Raw genomic sequence first — 22608 nt, forward strand, 5'->3', positions numbered from 1 at the left:
AGAAATGAAAATCATGTGAGTTTTCTTCACTTTCATTTCAACAGCATGACACTATTATAACATAATTGAATTGACTGATCACATGAAAACCTCTCAAACAGACTTACTTCCAAAAACAAGATTTTTATTACTTCCAGGTCGTTGTCAGACAAAATGGAAATGATAAAGTAATTATCATCTAGAGAATATAAGTTAAATATAAATTAAATGTCAGTTGTTAACAACAATGCAGCTTTGAGCTTTGTCAGGTCTACTGTCTGCAGAATTGGTAAAGCGTTTGAGCATCCAAAACCACGGCGCAGGTGTTTCAGGAAAAAAGGTCACATTTCAGAATAAAATCCCACATCAGGCCAACATTTGATGGCGGCACTGGAACCAACCACAAGCAGAACTTATCTCCTATTTGAAAATCTAAAAGCTTAATACTACGTGTAGCCTAATCTGCTTATTATTATAACATCAAACTGTTTTTGTGCACGCAATTCAGAAAGATCTGCAACATGCAGCACATGTGATCGGCTGAAGTCTCGCCGTCAGACAGGAAATGGAGAGATACTCCTTTACTCCTAAAAAGCAAAAAGTCACACTGGAATCAATGTTTCACATGGAGGAGAAGAGATGGATGAGACGCTGCCGTCACAGGAGTTAGGAGCTGGGCTTTCACGAATGCACTCACAATTTACACCTGTCCGGGGAACTGTCTGGGTTTTATTCTGCACAAAACAGATTTGAGTCACATTCATCTTGTTCACACTTGGCCACAAAATAACTTGTTAAAAAATGTTTGTCAGCCTTCAATGGAAAATTCCAAGAAAAGGCTGTTCTACTGTATGTGCAGATAAGAAAAACCCCGACATCTCTCACATCAGTATATCACTCCTCACCAAACAAATTAACTTAAAAATGTCTTTCTTGGCCAGCTACTAAAAAGCTGCCAAAACTGTTCATCATGACATTTAAGACACTTCCCCTCGATTAGCAAGAAGGCAAATATTGCACTCTGTCTTTGAGTATGTCTAAATTCATCTCAAAATTAGAGATAGATTTGTCTCAAAACTGAAAAATCATGCTTGGGCAAAGTAAAGACTCTCTACATTACGTCTGTCTCCGAAAACTCTGACTCATCTATTTCTTCTCCTCTTAGGGGAATGTTTGCTCTAACGTTTTAAACGTTATGACGATCAGAAATACCATCCAGAAAGCAGATTTTGTAAACAAATGCATGTAAGTCTTCCTAGCACGAGAGAACGAGTTACTTTGAACTTACTTTTGTGCACTCACATTGGCAGGGTCGAGGGTATTCAGGCGTCCCCAGGATGACACACACTAAAACTGGATGCACTCACGATACTGTAGGGTAAGATGCTGCTTTGGATCAAAGCCCATATCGAATGGTTTAAGAATGCATGTTGTGTCATTTCCACAGCTTTGTGAGACTATTAGGGATAGATTCAGCAGCTTCGTACCGTATGCTGATGGGATTTTTTTGAGTATTTGTGGCAAGTTTGGACCAACATCATGCATGAGCGTATTGTCCAATGGTCACACTGCAGTCACCCAAAATCACATCACAATGTCCTTCGATGCACAGTCCAAAACACAACAAGCAAGTGGCTACAACACCTACACCTCCTGTCTTTCTGTCAATGCCAGTCTCTACATGCTATCAAACCTCTCACTTTATTTCCCTTCTTCTTGTAACTACTTCATTCATTTCTTCTTTTCGCCCCCTTAAATGGTAGATAGATAAAGATGGATAAGCTTCTTCTATTTTGTCTACCCACAACTCACAGTGTCTCCACTGAGCAACAGGAGAACTGCTTGGCTAGCAAGACTCGTTGACGACCTTCTGTCGTCTACAGCTCGTTGGTCAGCTCATCTGCAAATTCAGCCATGATGTCATGCACCCAGGTGTCCCTTTCTTCCTGTGAAGTGTCGACCAGGAAGACTGTCAACTTCCTGTCCCACGGGTTGGCGGCTTCCTGTACGGCCTCCAGCTGGGCCACAAGTGGTTTCTTCTCCACGTGGTTCCTGAAAACGATGGAAGCTTCCTCCGACCACTGCCTCGGCTTCACTCCTGCGAGGGAGACATGTTTGAATGTAAGGCTCACTTGTATGATGATATGTTCGCATTTAATGCTACATAAAAGAAATGCCCGGTAGACACTTCGCTTGCTAGGGTCATAGCCATTTGAATTATTTGCTAATGTGCTCACTGACTAAACGTCGTGTTTCATTAAAATTTTATAACAGAAAATGGAAGAGTGGGGACAGGCACCAAAGGAAACTGGGCCAAATTGTAGATGCATCAAGAGATGCTTCACTCCATAGCTAAAACTAAACGTTCAACACGCAGGGTGAAAAGAGGTGCTGCTGTACACACCATAAATAAAACGATGAACCTGAAAATGAGCATAATATGACCACTTTAAATAAATGTACTTAGAAACATTCCACCGCTGGAGTTCAGACATGACCTTAGTAACAGCCATTAGACTCGAGCTCTGTGTGGATGTCCGCTCTACTCACCAGCCAGCTGAGCTGTGATTCCCTGGAACGGCAGCTGCCTGAACTCTTTGATCAGAGGTCTGAGCTGGGTGCAGCTGACCAGCTCATGTTTGCCGTAGTCCAGCTCGTACACAGACACCAACCCATTGGTCAGAACTCCCTTCACCAACACACGATGCCAGCTGAGAGAAGAGGAGGAGGAAGAGTTGATATAATTAGGCAAAGCACAACTGCTTCACAACAGACAGAAACAAGGCACAAATGCACTAAATAATACTTTTTAATAATAGTCTGGCTTTGAAACAGGGCTGTTCAATGTTTAGAAGCAGTATCCAGACTGGTCAAGGTCTTCAGAACATATCTAGACCATATTTTTCAGTTGTGCTCACTGTTTTCATAAAATGAAATGAAATCATTGCTTAACTCACTTGTTCTCCACTTTAGCAGCGTAGATCTGATTCTTCTGTATGTTGAGTGGTTTCTCCTCAGTTTTATTGTAGTAGAGAATCATCTCTCCCATCAGCACCACCAGTTTGTACATATCTCTCCAGGGCTGCAGCACAAAGTGGCCGGGATGGCACGCCACTGATACATAGACGTCCACGTTGTTTCCTGAGAAGAAAAAGACAGACATGAGAACACGAGATATTCTCCGCTCCAGTGAGGCCAAATACTGGCCTGAACTGACACTAATACATACACAGTTGATTTAATGAATATTTTGTCTTTAATGGCTAGGATGCCCACTTTCTTTATTACCTGTCGGGGGCAGCTCTAGTAATGGTGGCAGCTGGAGAGAAGATTTGGGGGATGACGGTGTCTCTGGTGGGCTGGTGGTGGTCGTGTTGCCACCTCCACCTCCTCTGGGTCCTGATAGAGCCCTCTTGAGGTGAGGCTTGGCTGGGACAGAACTTGACACTGGACTCCCATTGGTGGAGTCACTGTTGCTGGAAGTCTTGGAGGATAAGCTGGCTGTGGAGATCTTGGCAGGGCTGTGGAATTAAATTAACAAACAAGACATTTAGTGTGTGAGGTATAACTCTTGTAATAATACAGGTGAACATAAAAGCAGCAGAGACCTGTGGCTCGTCAGGAAAACATCCGGTCGCTTTTTGAACAGGTCAGACTGGGCCATCTGATGGTTGAGGCTGCGGGCCGGGTCGTGGAAGTTCTTGTCAGTGAAAAGGTGGACGTAGATGCAACGCTTGGTATCATCTGCTTTGGCAACCTTTGGGGGGGAAATGTGAAGTGAGTGTGGAGGTACATAAAGAAGAAAAACAGAGGGAGGCAGGATGCAACAAAGCAGAGAAGAAAAGGACAAAGACCTATAAACATGGTTGCCGTCGGACATGAGGAAAATGCTACTAGCAGTTATGAAGGCATATTTTGAGTGATTTCTAAATCAAATCATTGTCGCCATCCATCTCATGACGACAAACAAGACTGAAGTCAAAGAAACTGTGTGTTTTATGTTAAGGAAGAAGGCAATTTACCTTCATGCTACAGTCTGTGGTGTTGAGCACTTTCTCTCGAAGCCATTGGACAGCATCCGGAGTCCAAGATCCGACACTGACGGCCAGGTCTGCTAGACAGCACTTCACAGCCTAAACACAGTTAGCCGGATGTCATAATCTCAGATAATCCGTAGGTCTGTAATAATGAAGCTGCCCTCACTATGGCAGCACATTGACAAAAATCCCCTATGAACACATCATTGCTCTTGACTGTTTTTCACACTGCACTTTGAAGACAAAGACGCTGACCTGTGGCGGGATGGCCATAAGATCACGGAGGAACGGCGGTGGGATCTCTCTCAGCTCAAACACCTCTACAGAAGCCTGGACACCCACATCAATGAACATGATGTCAAGCACTCTGCTGCCGTGAAGGTTGGTGATCTAAAGACAGAAACCCAGCGTCAAAGAATTTCAACAAAAGCCAGGATGGGCACAGCAGTAAACAAAATAAAAATAGTTTCCAACCAGTATATGGAGGTACAGAGTATTGTTTATAATGGCTGTTAGATTGTCTTCCTTGTGTGTCTCTGCTGTACCTGTTACCACCTTACATTTAAAATCTAAATCATGATAGGCTTGCTGTGTTGTTGATTACTACAAGGACTACATAGTGAGATTTGTACAGCGCTCTTGGTTCCCTTTAAAGGTGCTATAAAAAGGCAAGCTGTTATTGTTATTAGAAAATAGTAAAACAATGTATGCAGGCTATGTGCAGGGAATAAGACAGTATTTTGGATGGTGATACACTTTTTTAAATCTCTGCTGTCAGGGGTAACTACACCAGCCCAATATCAATCAGACATAGATTTGTTTAATAATTCAAAGTCTGTGCTGGAGTGAGCGGTGCCATCTTACCTCTACACGAGACCATTTGCCTTTGTAGCGAGCCAGACATCCTTTCCCACAGAAAGGTCTGGATACCAGGAACTCTGATGTCACCTGGAACAGAAATCTGTTTTTATCAAGGAGCCGTGATCATCATATTGTAAAATCTGACAGTACTTCGTCTGGATAGGTGAGGTCATTATGTGCAACTGCTTTATGACTGCAATAAAATAAGCTCACACGGATGTTTCACAGGCCCACCCAGTCTGCTGCAGGTGTATACTGCAATGAAGATTAGGACTTTAGATATGTGGTTACTTGAAGTGGAAAGGGGTAGTTGATGTTCAAAGAAATTAAGATAGCATGTGTTAGAATTATGAATGGTTTATTTAATCCTAGAAGAGTTATGTTACCATCTTACTTGCCTAAATGTATTACAATGGTTGACTGATGACACTAAAGTGACCAACACCAACAGAGGGAGTTACTAACAGCAAGCCAATGCTGCTCTCAGCTATTAATTACCACACAGGATATTAAATAGCCAAAAGTTATTCTCCGAACCAGACCAGATCATCCGGTTTGTTACAGGTTGTGGAAATTATCTGTACGAAGTATGTAATGAAAATTACATGTATAAAAGTTGTATTACTTCCCACATGCTTGATGATTTTAAGGACACTGTCATTGGGAACAGATATAAGCCTGCAGGAAGTCTCTAGCTTTGGTAATATACATTAGCAGACTCTCACGCAAAGCTGCAACTATCAGCTTTAAAGGACAGCCGTGACACAACTAGAAAAAGCATCAGATCCACTGCGCTGCTCACAGATTAAGTGGCTTGGCAATGTCTTAACTCCAGATTATCAGACTAATCTCAATCTGTCCACAACTCCGCCTGAGCACAAATACATCCACAAAAGACATTTAAAATGAATGTGTGATTCCTAGTGTACTCTGTTTCCTCCCTGTGAATATGGCGCCTAGCTAAACATCCTGGAATAAAGACATATACAAACCTTTGGTCAGAAGATCAGTTGAACAGACACACACATGGCAAGGAAGGTATACAGTACATCTTTCTCTATAGAATATATACATATATACAGACATATGCTGCTGCATCTACTAAACTTAAAGGCAACATGCAAAGCTAAACAAAGAAAAGGCTGACAAGCGAGAATAAACTGAGATGAACAGAACAGAGTGAAATGAAACAAGCTGACAATTGCTTTGAAGACTGGATTAAGTTTAGAGGTGTAGCTGGAAAACCAAAAGTGGGCCTTTAATAAATAATAAAATCAACAACATAAATAGCACTACAGTATTACCTGCTCCTACAAGAACAATGGCTCTTAAAGATGTCATGTTTGTTCTATTAGTGAGGTTCTCCTTGTAGCCTGTGTATTGGCATATTAATTAAAAATTACAAGAATGTCAGTGCTGTCCTCATAACTATGGTTCTATTTGTTGCAATAATTATAATAATTGGACAATAATCAATAAGCTTTTACACTCTCAAAAAGGCACTGAGGCATCAAATGAAACATGGTGTTAACCTGTGAGTGGAAGTATGTCTCTATATTCTCCAGTATTTCAGTCAGCTTGGCAAGGCCTCTGGAGGGCAGCTGGCAGTAGATGGTCCCATCTGAGCAGACGCTGCTGACAGTCACGTTCATATAAGCGCTGTTCACCTATAGGAGAGCCCGGGAGAGAGAGTTTAGTGTTCTGCACACACACAAACACACACAGACACACACAAACACAAACACTGAACCAACCACCCACACACAGACTCCCCTGTACCTGTAACGGGCTGGCTAGTGTCTTGTCCTGCAGGACTTTCATGCAGGCAGCATTGATGTTGACATCATCATCCTGCGACGTGTCGTATAGGACGACAAGAGGGGTATGCCCTCTCTCTAGGATTTCAGCCAACAGGATCCTTCCGCTTGCCATTGTCTCAAACTTCTTCAGCACGGAAGGCTCCTGGCAGAACGGCTCTAGGCCTGAATACACACACCATCAATTTTAACTAGCTGGTGTGAAAACGGGAGGGTGAAGGACTTTTTAGATGTCCTGATGATGTTTTGATTCAATTCAGACTCACCTGCCAGTTTACACTTGGTCGCCTGGAAAGGCAGCTGGAAAAACTTCTCGTGCAGCTCAAACACTTTGGTTTTGCTGATCACCTCCGAGAAGCCATGATCCACATAGTACACCTGCAGAACCAATTAAAATACCACAGTGATAACTTTTATTTCTTTTCACCTCAAAATCCAACAGTTCACCTGATAACCTCCCCCGTCCTCTGCCTTACAGGACAACTCTGATCATCTGAGTTTGGGAAGATTTCTACACTTGTTTTTAAATTTGTGTTTTGGATCCATCACTTAAAGAGGTGGTATTATGCTTTTTGGCTTTTCCCCTCTCCTTTATTGAGTTATATACCTTTTTTGTGCTGTAACAGGTTTGCAAAGTGAAAAAGCCCAAAGTCCAGCCCAAAGGGAGTTCCCATCTCCCACAGAAAACTCTGCTCTGAACTGCCTGAAAACAGCTTGTTTGTAGTCCAGCCTTTTCCCTTTCATCCCTGTGACCACACAGGGATGAAAGCTAAATGCACCTCATATAACGCTCGCCAAGCAGCTACTCCGACACGCCCTCAGAAACAGCAGTGTAAAAACACTGAGCTGCAGCACACACCTCTAATCTTCCTTCCAAACACCAGTTACCCTCCAGGCAGTCAGTGGACATAAAGTGGTTGCTGTGATGTAGAGACAGAGCTCAGTTAGAACTTTATGGATGAAAGATACTTTTGTTACAGATTAATAACTCACCACTCTGAAACTCTTGCCCCAGTCTATGTTGTCAAGCTGGTCGGCAACATATTCAGCTGAAACGAAGCCGTGTTTACCGCTTTTCACTGGCCCGCCCTTCTCTGCTTCTGATTGGCTAGTAGTCCTTAACTAGGAACTGCGCATGTGCAACTCCCAACAAAGATCATTTAGAGACAAGATGTATCACTCCATAGCTCTCCAATGTGCGGTATGAAAAAAAAAAGGTGTTTTTTGAAAATTAAACCATGTAAACCTGTTCTGGTACAACCCCTAAATAGGATTATGCACCTGAAAATGAGCATAATACCACCTCTTTAAATAAAAGTGTCCTTGGACATTTCCTTGACTTCTCACCTTAACCTTGTCGGCCATGACCTCACAGACTTGAGCCCTCAGAATCTCCTCCTCCTCCTCGGCCCTGACAGCAACAAGTTGGCCCGAGGATGGAGCTGATAAAGGACTTGGACTGCTTTGATCCAGGCCGTAAAACTCCCTCATTTCATCCTCCATGGACTCCTGGGCCTGGGAGTAACCTTCACCAATGTACCTGAGAGAAGAGGAGAGGCAGACAGTGGACGATTTATTAACTGTCTAGTCTCACGGCACATTCACACACTTCTCTCCTACCTGAGGATAACTCCGTTGGTATTTGTGGCCTCCACCACCAGCACAGAGGGGTACTCCTCTTTAGGAATCTGCAGGGAAGGCACCGCCTGGTTACTGAGCCTCCTCCCCAGCTCCTTCCTCACCCTCATCTCCTCCTCACTGACCGAGGAGTTCCTCCGATTACAGTTCTCATCCTCTCCTCCTCCTCCACCCCCACTGCTGCTCCTCCTGTACAAGATGGCCCTCTTGGGGTTGTCTGGCATCGGGTAATCGATGGTGCAGATGTCGGAGAGGAGGTGAAGATTCTCCAGGACATGTCCGGGCAGTTTGGTCTTGTAAATAAATAAAATAAAATATAAAAAATATACATTATGTGCAGCTCACTCCTGAACGTCATGTCATGTACATGATGGTGTTTCAAAGTGTTACTGACTTTGTATGTGTCCTGGAAGAGCTTGGGCAGCGCGTGGGCCCACAAGCCGTTGGAGTACTTCAGCAGCAGCTCCTCCAGTTTCAGCTTCAGGTCGGGGCTGAGGGTAGCAGGGGAGGAGGGAGGGCTGGGGGATGAGGAGGACGACGGTGGGGACTGAGGAGAGCGAGAACCAGAGCGAGTCAGATGGGTGCTGGGGGGTCTCTGTTGGGTGGGGGACTCCAGCGGTTTTTCTGTGGGGGTCTTTGAAGCCGGGACCGGGACAGATGTGGAGGTTGGGTTAAGGATGGGTGAAGGGGAGGATGTGGTGGTCTGTTCCTTGGCAGGGTAGAGTAGCAGCTCTGATGGGCTGCTGCTGCAGGTCTTCTCTACCTAGAAGAATAAATGCAAAGGACTCATTTCAAACCACTTTTAGAATTGGTATTAGTTTGTTGCTGATGGGAGTGAGATTACCCTCTGCCAAGAAACAACCTTCATCTCTGGTGAACTCATTAGTCAGTGGCTCCCAAAAAGAAATTCCTCTTTATTTTGCCTTCTGAAGCCAATTTGTAATTTGTGCTATATGAATAAAATTGACTAGTTATTTGTGGTCTAATGTGGCAGCACATTATTTAAATAAAGTCTGAAAGAAAGAGAGAGACAAAAAAACCCTGGAGATTCCAAATTCAAACATCTGGCCATTTATATACTGAAGTTTCTCAAATTAAGTTAAGGTTACATATACTAAATACTGCTGAAAATGGTGTGCCATATTTCCAGAAAGAAAGACAATGTCTTTCTTTTGGCCAGTATATTTTTCACTTGACCAGCCCTGGTCTGGTGACCAACACAACATGCAATAACTGGGACACTTCAACTGTGCATTATTATTTTCTCAGATGTGCTTTTGTGGTTTTTGGTTTTAAGATTTTGTGCATAGTGTCTACATATGCATAACATGTACAATATTTGATAGCATAACCAATGTAATGTTAACTGTACAATTACAAGAAAAATTAAGCATATAAATGTGTACTGTATTATAATTGTATCACAAAAGTAATAATTTAACAACAGAGAAAATAGTTTTAAAATAGTAAAATAACTACGGTAACATAAGGTGTACATACAGTGCATATGTGTGTCCAGGTGTCCAGGTCTTTGATGGCCTCAGTAGGCAGGTCCTGTTTGTACAGCTCTCTGTAGATCTGAGGCAGCTTTGACACCCAGAACCCGTTACTGTACTTCCCCAGGATCTCCCTGATGCGACCCTGGACCTGCTGAGGGTTATAGGGCTTTCCTTTCCCAGGGCTGAGGCTCTCATTCAGATTCAAGGGTGCTGGAAGATTGGACAGAAAAAAACAGAAGAAGAAAAGAGATATTACACATGGAAGCAACTACTGCTTCTACTTTGATCGTCTTTCCCCTGGAACTTGTGGACTGCGTGGCGTGCTTTCCCCCCAAACAAAGGCACTCCAGTCTTGAAAGAGATGGATATACCAGTATCTCACACTGTGAAGCACGGGTCTAAACAGAGGTCTCTCATAATTTCCTCCTCACTTAGGGATGTCTCTTTAGAAAGCATAGGCTCTTAAATCAGTCAGTTTCAAACTTTAACAGCATTCCTCCTGGTATGTGCATCAAAGCTATGTAGTTTATTACATTCCAGTGCTTTCCCCCAGGCTACAGATCATAGCCCTTCTTCAAACAGGAAACATTACAACAAACCCATTTTTAGTTTAGGCTCACACAGACACCTGATGGCTCATTTATAGCAATGAAAAGACAACCCGTGTCTACAGGAAGTTCAAAGAACCAACTGAGGTGGGTTGCTGTTTGTCCCATCACAAAATCATGAAAGTCAGTAAGAGATGGATGCATGTGATTCGATACTTCAGCACAAGATACTACAGCATGACACTGGAAAACTGTATTTTATTTAGTTGAGTCTTAGACGTAAATGTCTGGTGATGCTTAGAGCAACTGACTAGCACAAAAAGCTACACAAAATGTATTTTTAGCATAATATAAAGCAGCCTGTCCTACTTACGACCAGTCTGTTGGGAGTTTCTGGAAAGGTGAGCGTGCACCTCCTTCTGAAACCGTGATGGAAGGGTCATCCTCTTGTCTGACCTGGCCATGAGAGAACAGAACAAAGACGATGATTACTTTTTAGGGGCTCTGAAAACTGTGAAGAAGGCAGACTTTTTGAACCTTCGAAACCTACGACATTCTTCATCCACCATCGTAGGGCTTACTTTTTTTTTTTTTAAATCCCTAAATTCTGACCTGAAGACTTGACTAGGTGTGGCTTTTTGCCGCATGTCCGATCCTTAATCTCTTAGTAGGCAAAGCACAGGCTGAGATTTTTAAAAAGGACTTTTCTTTTTCGGTTTGTTCTCAGTACTACAACCCATTAATCAAACTGTCCCCCGTTAGACTAGAACAATGGGTCGTAAGACACAGCACCCCGGATACTGCATTGCACTGTGTGTAGCATATCAGATGCTACTCCTCGGACCTAGTCATCGACAAATTGAGAATGTATGGAAAGATTTCAAAGGAAGGTTAAAATCAAGGTCAACTAGACTTGGTTGCCCTTGATTTTAACCTTCTTTGGATAACTATGACCTGGGTGACTGAGAATCTATACCGACATATGGAAAGATTTCTCTATTGTGTAAAATATCCCCCTCTTTTTATACACATACATAGCTGAACTAACTGTAATTTCATCGTGTCGGCCTGCTGTTTGGATCAGCCTCCATAATGATACAGTAAATGCTTTGTTTAAACATTTTTTCAGCCTGTCTATCCCCGTCTTGTCTCTCTCTTCAGTCACAACTCCTCCTGGCTCAAACTCACACATAGAAACGGAAGCAAGCAACAGAAGCAAAAAGGCTATTTACTTTGTGACCCTAAAAGGCTGTGAAATGTTTGAAGGACTTTACTATCCATAAATAGATCACAGAACATAATGCCAGCAATCTCCACACTCCATTGACCTACATTAGTTTTTTCTTTGTGGCTGATGGAGGGGCGAAAAGAAATTACAACAGGATCAACCTTCACCGACGACTCTCTGGACTGAACACAAACCCAATACAATACATCACCTCCTGAAGGACGCCAATGACCAAAGCTGGCTTTATTATGTCATTATTGTCCAGTAGAATTAATGCTGAGGTGTCCATAAGTAGCAATGGAGAGGAATTTCTCCATTGGAAGGCCAATTTGTATTATTCCAACTTCCAGAGTACAATAAGTAATGGGAAGAAATTTAGTGCAATATAAATAAAAGTAAGCACAAGCAGTGTCTGTCAGTTTAAGTTATTCTAAGAAATGTTAATTCATTTTTAAATTCTTACGGCCAGGATAACAAGGACAATTCTCCGTTGGTCTTTAGCCAAGAGACATACAAGAAGAAGTTCTTAAAATGCTCAGAAATAATAGAAAAATTTTAACATGTACATTTCTATGGGCGGGCTCTAAAGATCTGGCTCTTGAATCAAACCAATGTGAGGATGATAAATTGTTTCAGTTTTCCAACAGGTACGGTTTGCGTTCACAAACGGTCCAGAAATTGTAAACAAAAGGCAACGTGGTGGAAATGGCATTTGATTATTGGTAATACAGCCGGTGGGTAAAAAACCAAACCCCTCCAAATTTTCACATGGATATCATATATCATTAAGCACCGTCAGGTTCATGTTGGTGTTGGTCTGGAGTCCATATCAACGTCTCGGTGTCATAACAGATCATACCACGACTTGTTTGCATTTGCCATACACAGTTTATGGCCACAATTGAAAACATTCAAAAATCATAAAGTTGGCCCTTACAAAAGGCTAGTAAAGGATACAATCAGGCTATGTTTACATAATCTATATGCAGTGTTGGGAAGGTCACTTTGGAAATGTAATATGTTACCAATTACAACCTATTTATAATGTAAAAGTAGGGTAACTATTTAAATTAATTACTTTTTGATTACTTTTCTAAATTTGTAATGAATGGTGTCAACTGTTAACCATTTTCAAGCTTGAGAGACGCAAGCAGACGCATGGCGCTGCAAATTCAAACATGAGAACCAATCAAAAGCATCAGAATAGCACTAAACTTTACTAAATGGCTGTGGCTAGAACTGGCAAAGAAAGACACTGTGCACATGGAAAAACCTGCAGAGCAACAAAATGAATATTATTCATCATATTATATTCATTTTCCAGAGTAACCCCCAATGTAATCATCAACATTTTCATAAATAACTATTACACATTTTTCTCAGTAACTGTAACGGATTACAGCTACATTTATTTTGTAATTAAATAAGGTAACTAAATTACATGTAACTAGTTACTCCACAAAACAGTCAATATGTATCTCCCCGAATGAATTAATTTATCCATATCTATCCACCAGAGTCTCTGCGTTCAAATCAACCCAAACAGACCGCACCAAGGTGGTAAACACTACAGGGTTTAGGTCAACCGGATCTAACAAGGCTGGTGTGAACCCGCCCTGTGACAACTAGGCAAATTGCATCTGCATCTGAAACAATTGAAACCTCCAACACTGTCAAGTCCAAGCTACAGATTGTGGTTTTCTGGAGCCTGATAGTCTGAAGATTGAACTTTCATTTTGATTTTGCTTACTGCACATTTCTTACTGCACGTGACTTGAGTGTCACCCAAGTTACACAACCTCGCCCTCGTTCTCTCACCAGGTGGAATCAGCATTTGCCTGATCGGCCATAAAACTCTCCCATCCAGGTACAGACGAGCCTCCTTGTTGCATTTCTCCAGTGTTTTGATTTTAATAAAAGTATTGGCTGCCTAATTTTGTTTGCTGAATTTACCACTTGTACTTCCAGGCATCCCATGGTGCACTTGCAGGCATGCACACGCACACACACACACACACACACACACACACACACACACACACACACACAAACACACATGAATGATGATAATGCTGGCCTGCCAGTGTACTGTCCAATGGAAGATCTAGAGGGATACAGAGAGATGTGCTGATTCACTCTGTGTCGGTTTAGAAGCGTTAATCTACCAGAGAATAGAGCGGGGATTAGAAAGGGCTCACATCCCCCCTGCTCTAGGCTCGTGTCCCCTGCCAACACACAAGGCTTCCCACCCTGCTTCCCCATTGTGCTGCAGAGGGCCAGTGGCACACTGGACATGGATGGTGACACTGACAGAGGACTGATGTCAGTTGTTTTCACAGTGGACGGACGAACAGAGCCGTGGATGGAATGGAAGTGGGAGAACTAGTCAATGAGCTGATTTAATCTTGATTCATCAAGCAATATCAATACCATCTGTCAGTGCTTCTAGTGGCTTCTTCAGTAACATTAAATCCCATTTTCCCTCAGTCCAGGTCATAATGAATGACAGTGTGACTCTGAAGCTAAAGTAACTTGCCATAAGTGTTGATTTTAGAAAAGATACATAGATTTGGGCCAATTACCAGCAAATAAACAGAGATTGTAAGAGAGAGAAGGAAGAATGATGGGGGAAAAATTTAAGACAATGAAAATGTGCAAAACATGCAATAGGTAGAAAGAAGAAGTGAGAAAGTGGAGGGAGGATAGATGCGGACAGAGACAGGCAGAGAGAACCAGAATAATCCAGGGAGCACATCATCAGCCCAGTGCTGAATAAGCAGCAGCAGGGAGGTTGTTTGCAATCAAAAACCAACCAGAGTTCAAACGGTCTCCCATTCAGCAGGCCTATTCTGATTCAGCTCAGACCACACAGGTGTGTGTGTGTGTGTGTGTGTGTGTGTGTGTGGGGGGGGGGGGGGGGGGGGGGGTATGTTAACATTGATTTTCATTGACTTTTGTCTGAAAGTTAGGACCGGATGATGGATGTGAAAATATAAGAAAGTGGTTAAATGCATGTAATTCACCACGCTTTAATATTTTAAAAATTTATATCACTTTTGAAATTGTGTTTTCAAAGAATTTCAAACGCATGTTGCACTGCAGAGTGAAGCTACAGGAAATGTTCTGGCTTGAGCTATGGCTTTTCGGAGCACGTTTGTCATTTCCACATTCCTCTACATGGATTTCCTAAGCAGTGTGGAAGCCTGGTTGGTGACTCCTAAATATAATTGTGCTATAAAATCCCACAAATATGTGGAGACCAAGCTTCAGCTTTGGGATGTGAGCTGTCTTTTCATACTAATGGCCTGCAACAAATATTCTGAATACAAACACCATATTTTGTTGTAGATTCCTTAACGGCAAAAAAAACCCTTTGTTCTATGTCAAACTCCAAAAAATGTATCACAAAAAATCATCTAAATATAAAAACTTGTTTGAAGTGAAGTTGAGCTTGTCTTTGTCTAACTGCTTACACCTAATTAAATCCCAGCCATTGCCCTCACTCACTTCTCTGCAGGTGGGTTCCCTTTCCTGTTGGGTGTGTTCTGATTGGACATCTTGTTCAGGTGTGCCCCAGTCTTGCCCTCTGACTGGCCGTCCCTCATGTCCCTCGCCTGTCTGAAGTCTCCATGTCCCGCCCCTCGGCCGCCGCCTCCTCCTCTACCACCGCCTCGCCCGCGGTGGTTTGGCTGCCTCAGAGAGGTTTGAGGTTTGGCTACACAGAGAAGGAGAGAGCCAACAAGAGAAGTAAAACACACACACCCTGACTCAGATAAACCTGATGCTGAGACAGGACAGTGTGTCTGTCTGGAGGGCACAGTGTCCAGTATCTGTAGACACAGTAGATCTCAACATCACAGCTCTAATCAGCGGCAACATCATGATATTGCAAATTAAAAATGACACAATTTGAGCAGTTGAGAAAACTCTCCTGTACCTACATACTTGGATTTGTCAGTTTAAACTCCCAATTGGACTGTGTAATAATGGTCAAATGGGGCAAATAATGATGGTAATAATGGAGAAGGTCAAAGAAATACCCCTGTTTGCTTGCTTGCCGAGAGTTACATAAGAAGATCGATACACTCCCATGTCACTGCATTAACTATGGAGCTGGAGCAGGCAGTCGATAACCTTAGCTTAGTTTAGCAGAAAGACTGGAAGCAGGGGGAAACAGGTAGCCTACCAGCACCTCTAAAGCTCAGTATCTAACTCGTTGGGGAGGAGAGAGAAAACCAGAGATGTCAGGAAGTCACAGCGCTCAAAGAATAGTTATCTACAGCACGTAAGTCCCTGTGAAACCACAGCTTGCATTGATGTTTGGGTACAGATTAAGCAAACAGGAACTTTAGAGGTGCTGGTAATGCATATGTTTGAATTTTGGAGACAGCCAGGCTAGCTGTTAGCCCTGGCTTCCAGTCTTTGTGCTAAATTAAGCTAATCACTGCCTTGCTGCAGCTGCTGAAAAGTTAGTGCACAGACATAAGTGATTTTGATCTTCTCACCTAACGCGCAGTGAGAAAGTATATTTCCCAAAATGTTGTTTTGGTTTTTTTTAAACAGCAACCTTCTAAATGGACCTAATGTTATTTTGTGCTATAGTGATTGCTATAAATAGCTGAAAAGAAAGACATCACACTTCAGGAAGCTGTGATTACACTAGAAACCTTTAAGGTGAATGAAAGCACACGTGTAAATATGAAGTGGGTCTCTGCTGGAAAAGAGCATACTATATAATAAAACATACAATATATACTTACACCCTGATAAATAAAAACTATCTCTTAAAACTATCTTAACAATTATCGCTTAACACTAGTAATATCACTACTGGAGGGGAAAAGTAGGATTATTCTAATATGGCTATAAAAACTAAAACTGTAATGCTTGATAGTCACTGTAGGTTCAGTAAAAAGCCCAAAAGTCAGAGTGCAATTATCCTAACACAGCGCCTACCGGTCCAGCCCTTCATCACTTTAATGTTTCATCATTCAAGCACAGCATGACATCACATTTCTGCTAAGTGACATCACCAGAACGCCTGGTTGTGCACAACCCTTAGTCATTTCACTCCCACACTCCCTCTCCTTTTACAGTTCTTCCTCCTACTGCCTCTTCTTTTACCTTCACTCGATTTCTTTATCTCTCTTTTCCTCTGCAAGATCTGGAACTTTCTCCTTTGTTCTCATCCTCTCTGTTCCTGCTGAATCTCATTAAATCTTTACAGTGACAAAACACCACAAGCAGCTTCATAAAGCCTGCGTCTTTGAAAGTCGTCAATAGGCATTTTCAAATCTAAATCTTATTCTTCTCCCTCTGAGTTGATATGCTACTGATACCCTGTGGAGCTACTGGCAGTAGGTCAATTAATAAATCAGCCATTTAATTTATCAATAAAACTTCCAGACACACACACACACACACACACACACACACACACACACACACACATCACGTCGCAGACACTCAGCACTCACACGCGCAGGCAAGCTAAATCCACATGCAAACATAGGCAAGGACAAGCACACACACACACACTCTCAGAGCAGATGCCGCGTCACCTCACCGGCATAGACACACAGTCCCTGGTCTGTCTCTGCCTGAATATCAATATCCTGCTGAGGCGGTGGAGGACAGAATGAGAGGGAGAGAGAGGGAGAGAGAGAGAGAGATGGCTGATTTGTGAATCAGCTGCTCTTCGCTTGCAGCTGAGTCTCAGCTGCTATGGGCTGCATTAGCCTCAGATCTCAACACGCCACCCCGCTGTCTCCCTCTTTCAGACTCTCTCCTTCCCAGTCATCTGTCCTCCCCCTCCCTTCTTCCCATTTCACCGCCCCCTCTGCTTTTTCTTTTCCTCCAGTCCTCTCGCTGCTACTCCGCCCCTCTCTCTCCTCCCTGCATTGCCACCTCCCACTTCCTCCTCCGCCGCGCTGAGAATATTCCGCAGCATCACACTCTAGCGGAGGTGTATGTGCTACAAAGAAATGTGTGCATGTGATCCTATATGTGTGTGTGTGTGTGTGTGCGTGTGTGTGGGGGGATTTGAGTGATTGCACATTTGCACCTGTGCATGTATGGGTAGAGTGTGTTCTGGAGCAAATAATGTCATGTACATTTTTTTTACACATATAAACCTGATACACCTGTTTGTTATTCTTAGAAGAAACTGCAGGTCTCCACAGAGCAACAGTTAAAACAGGTCAGTCATTCATCCACAAACTGTTGGGCTGCACCACAGAAAGCATTTGTTAATGTTGCATTGTCACAGTAGTGAAACAGGCACTGGACACGTAGCTTGAACCAGCCTGAAGAAGACTAAATATATATTTCCAGGCTACAGCTTACTGGGGCTGAATTAGTTCGATCAGTCTGATATTTTGTTGTGTAGAAAATGTGTTTAGTTAGTAAGAATAATGCAGACATTATTTACTCAAATGATCTGAGGCTGTGCACAGGGGGCTGAAAGCAAAACTGCTCTGTCATCGTCAATGTGCATGCAGGATGGATTTTATACAGCAAGATCCAGGCCTTTGGTCATTAACAGAATAAGTTGTTGTTATTTGTCCCATCTTGTCAGCAGGGCCACAGCTACGTACCACTGAGGGCACTGGCACCCTGTGTTGGTTTGGGGAGGGGAGGTGGGCCCTTGGACTCATGACTTCAGTATTTCTAAAATTCTGGCCCTGACTGTGAGTGCTGGTCAACACAAACTGACTGAGTCCTTGTCATGAGGCATTTAGTGTCACAACACATGTACTGTAAATCAATGCTGATCAAAAGGCATGCATTTATGCTGAGTTCTCTTTGCTATGTTGTTAAACAGTTTTGAAGAGAGTTCATTCACATTTAAAAAGCCCTTTACAACCATGTATTGTTCTATCCCAGCGTTTGGATACACACACAATGGCCCAACAGACACCAGCTTTTCTTGCAGTGCTACAGTGCTGAGCCACAGAGCTGCCAGACTATTGGTGATTCTGTCTTTCTAATGTCCATATTTGTCTGCACTTCTTAAATTAAAGACACAGATTACTGATTAAGTCCGATTCAGCCTGCGGTGGACCTCTGAGAACTACAAGCTTTCAAAGATTAGGCATTTTGATTTTAAATTAGCTTTAGACACAATGCATGTATACTCCTTACATTTGATCAGTAGCTGCAATGACATCTAATCCAGTACTTTACTAATTTAAAGCCCCCCTCATGACTCAGTAAATGTCAGCCAGAAACATCTGCGTAATTGGATAGAGCTAAATGTGTCTTCTCCAGAAGAGACTGATAAAAGGGAAAGTCTATAAGATTACAGGTGGTGTGTGCAGTTTGTGAACTGGATTATAGTTTACCGTTGAATAGTGTAATGGTTAACCCATTAAATCCAAAACCATCGCCTTGCCAATCATTTTTCTCTCTAAATGACTTATTAATTACTAATTGTGTGCTCTAGTCTCTCATAGAGAACCTGTGAAATCCCACATGCCCAAAGGCACCAATTTAGCTTGTACTTAAGTTGTTTAGTTTCCTTGTGACTAAAATAGGTGAGAGACTAGTCCAAAGTTTTGCATGTACAAAGGATTCTGGAATGGAGTTCAGTAAAGTTGATAATATGTAATATGATCATTATTTTTAAGATAAGCTGAAGAAAATGTTTGTGTAGCTGTATTAATGCTCACTAGCGCCCCAAAACGGTGCTCCAAAATCCTACCATTGAGAACGAGCGGGGCAGCCGGTTTGACCCTCATCTGGGTGTTGACCAGGTGGGGTCGGCCCGTCTTCTTGGAGCTGCGCTGACGAGCCACCACCTTGGCTAGATGGGCCGTGTCGTTGGCCCCTGAGGAAAAACACACCATCTGGCGAGAGAGGGGAGTAGACACACAGATACTACTATCAATAAGAGATTCATCACAATATTGGGGAAGGCGGTGCCTCACATTAATCCCCCTGGTGTGCATCTTATCCAAATGATGTACACAGTACATTGGATACATTGTGGCATTGGGGGGCTCCAACACAAACAACTTTAGCCACTTAATACCAACATCCCAGAGAAAATACTGGCAGCATCTGAATCATAAGTCTGAGCATTGATGATAAAAAATAAAAAAATTATTGTCTTATTTAATCATGGCTGTACACATCTGTCCTTCAAACCAACCATGTTGCACCAGCCTCACACACATACCTCTCCAGAGCGATTGCGCTCCATGCGGACTATAGCGGGCATGCTGGCTAGCAGTGCGTCAAGGTGGTTGTGTCCCATCTGTTTGTACGGTATCTGATCCCCGGTCAGCTCCTTGTACTCTGACTGAAGACGGGACAGTGACACTCCACCTTTGTTGGCCTGGAGGACAGCCCGCAGCATTTTCTTCACCACCTCCACGTCGGCCATCTGAAAAGAAAAAAGAAAAGCAATTACATAAATAAGCAAGCAAAGAAACAAAACTAACGCTGGGATAGATTTGTTGAAAGGAATGCTGAATTAATCAAAACAGACTCAATAAATCTATTGACAGATGTAGAGATTGTAAAGAGTATTTACTCTCATATAAACATTGCAAACAAACAGACAAAACTCGTTAAGAATCCAGTAGAACCAATCTGCTGCACTTACGACAAATTCATTTTAATAAACTCTTTGTCAATTTAGTTTTCCCTAAACCATTTAAGGCAGGAAGTAAGTCTGAGAGTGGCTGCTGCTGATGATGCAAACCCATTCAAATATTCAATAGTCTGGGCATCCTAGATGTTCATCCCATAAGCCAGGGAGCTGACTGGTTAGGCAGGTTTTGATTAACTGCAGATTTCCCAAGCAAACAGCATGCACTCAGGCTGAAACCTTGTTACAGAGTAATTAGACAGTCTTGTAAAGGCATAGTTTGTTTTTTATCACAGTGGTATTTATTTTTCGATATATATAGTCATTGTCTATGACCCAAACAAGCATGGATCTACCACATCTATTCTTCTCAAGGCAAAGGCCAGCTAAATGTCAGTTACAATTCCAATGTAATAATCAATATTTATAAGTGATTTAACTTATCCGAATTTCTCGCCCACAAAGTATTTTGCCAAAGGGCTTTAGGTTTAAGATGTCACTGATTCCCCCAGTTGAACTGCCTGTTTAATTCGGTCTCTGCAGAAAATCACTTTCAGTTTGCCTGCAGGCAAACCAAACCACCCTACAGAGGAATTTACAAAACTCTAAAAAGTACAAACCTGAGCCATTATTATCTCCGTGAAAAGTGTAATAATGCCAACATCTCAAGATGTTAACAAATTCGGTATGGCTTAGACACACAAACACACACACTCAACAAGCAGCTTAAACTTTGCAGAGTTCTGTCCAGTGCAACACTGCGCTTTTTAACAACAAGTGCCCAGCCTGTGGATCCCGTACTGAGCCTGTGGATAACACTGTGATGCAGGAAAAGACGGAAACAAGTGAAATTAACTTGCCAGATTTACTTTACTAGTTATAAGGAACATGTCTGAGGGTTAGATGAGCAAAGGCAACCTGTTGATCTGGCCACTTTCTGCAGCGCCGACAGCAGACAGGACAGTGAAACTATGAATGACGTAACACTCCACACCCTCCACCGGGACCCAACTATTTAGATATAGTTAGCTTGTTTTGTTTTCCGTTTTCTGAACAAAACTGTCCTTACATGTTCCTGAAAGATTGAATGATTCCGGCAGAATGTACCGGACCCGGTATATAGTCCGCTAAGGCAGCGATACTGCGCGTAACATCGAGTTAAATCCTCCAGCCACCTCGGGAGAGCGGCTTGTCAAGCTAGCTAAAGAACGCTATCACAAGACCGGAAGTACATCCATCTTGCCTACACAATAAAACTACAGACACTCGCCGGATATGTTTTACTAGGCATATTAGCCACATGTGTTATTATTTTGAAAGGCAGTACCAGAAGTAAGGTTTGTTTCCAAGTTAGCTTGAAGATAGCTTTCGAGTTATCCCAGCCGGGAGTGCAGAAAGACGCAAAAGACACCCGGCAAAACTTTTCCAGGAGGGAGTGTTATAAATGTCCATGTAAATCAGGGTAAAAGCTACAAAAATATTCTACCTTGCTCTAAACAGACGGGGATGGTGAAGTCGGCACCTGGTCCGGTCGCTGTCAGTGCTGTCACCGCCACAGGGCTGAGCTGCGGCCGGAGCTCCGTCCCAGGACTGTCTGCCAGCCGGTCCAGGCACAGCCTCTCCTCCGCCACCTGATTGGTCGGCTGTGTATGGACTTCTGGCTAATTACACGTCAGGGGCCGCAGCACAACACGGGACACATCTCATGTCCAGAGATCACTGACGGTATTTTTTCTGCAGCAGGCTTCAGTTTTAGTTAACACCAGTAATCTCCTTTGAAAAATACAAAACAAACAGATATAATCATCCTTAGGGATACTCTAGGGTTAAATATAAATTAGGGATGCATCTAACAATTATTCCCATTATTGAAAAATCTGTAAATTATTTTCTGATTAGATTATTATCAATTAGATTATTAGATTATTATTAATTGTTTAGTCTATAAGATAAATGAATAATGCCTATCACAATTACCTAGACCACAAGGAGGCATCTTCAAAGTGCTTGTTTTTTTTATACATTCTATGGTTCTCTCCAACTTATAAATAATAATAACATAAAGTAGCAAATCTTCACATTTGAGAAGCTGAAATCAGAGAACATTCAACATTTTTCTACTTTCCATTTGTTTATTTATTGTCTTATATTTGGCTTTAAATAATTATGCATATTTATTTGTTAATTGATTTCCTATTCCCAATCATATTTCACATGATACATTCTCTGTCATTAACACTCTGTAAGTTTACCTTTAACTTTCTCATCACCATAACCGTATTTGAATTCAAATCTCAGTAAACCAACAACTACTGCTTTTTTAATAGATAACTGTGCATAAAGTTCAGGTAAATTGTAACAAGGCTATTCATTTTACCTCCTTGTCCATGGCTCTTTTTTTCCTTAAC

General features: G+C 42.4%; 1 protein-coding gene across 2 annotated transcripts; it reads right to left on the reverse strand.

Moving 5' to 3' along the window:
• Positions 1–103: 103 nt before the first annotated feature.
• On the reverse strand, positions 104–21958 carry tdrd7b (tudor domain containing 7 b). Of its 2 annotated transcripts, none has more exons than XM_046065650.1 (20): positions 21687–21958; positions 19787–19993; positions 19310–19454; positions 15115–15322; positions 10753–10835; positions 9833–10041; positions 8727–9095; positions 8315–8625; positions 8042–8234; positions 6961–7072; positions 6657–6859; positions 6410–6544; positions 4881–4964; positions 4272–4406; positions 4002–4112; positions 3588–3736; positions 3268–3500; positions 2937–3120; positions 2530–2690; positions 104–2077 (listed from the first exon to the last, which is right to left on the reverse strand). In XM_046065650.1, the coding sequence occupies exons 2-20, from the start codon at positions 19991–19993 to the stop codon at positions 1857–1859; spliced, it is 3453 nt and encodes a 1150-aa protein (XP_045921606.1). In that variant the 5' UTR covers positions 21687–21958; the 3' UTR covers positions 104–1856. The 2 variants fall into 2 exon arrangements, with proteins under 2 accessions (XP_045921606.1, XP_045921607.1); XM_046065651.1 differs by lacking the exon at positions 21687–21958 and adding an exon at positions 21270–21389.
• Between the last annotated feature and the right edge of the window lie 650 nt (positions 21959–22608).

Source organism: Micropterus dolomieu, linkage group LG12 (genome assembly GCF_021292245.1).
Source record: "Micropterus dolomieu isolate WLL.071019.BEF.003 ecotype Adirondacks linkage group LG12, ASM2129224v1, whole genome shotgun sequence".
In the NCBI taxonomy this organism is placed as follows: Eukaryota; Metazoa; Chordata; class Actinopteri; order Centrarchiformes; family Centrarchidae; genus Micropterus; species Micropterus dolomieu.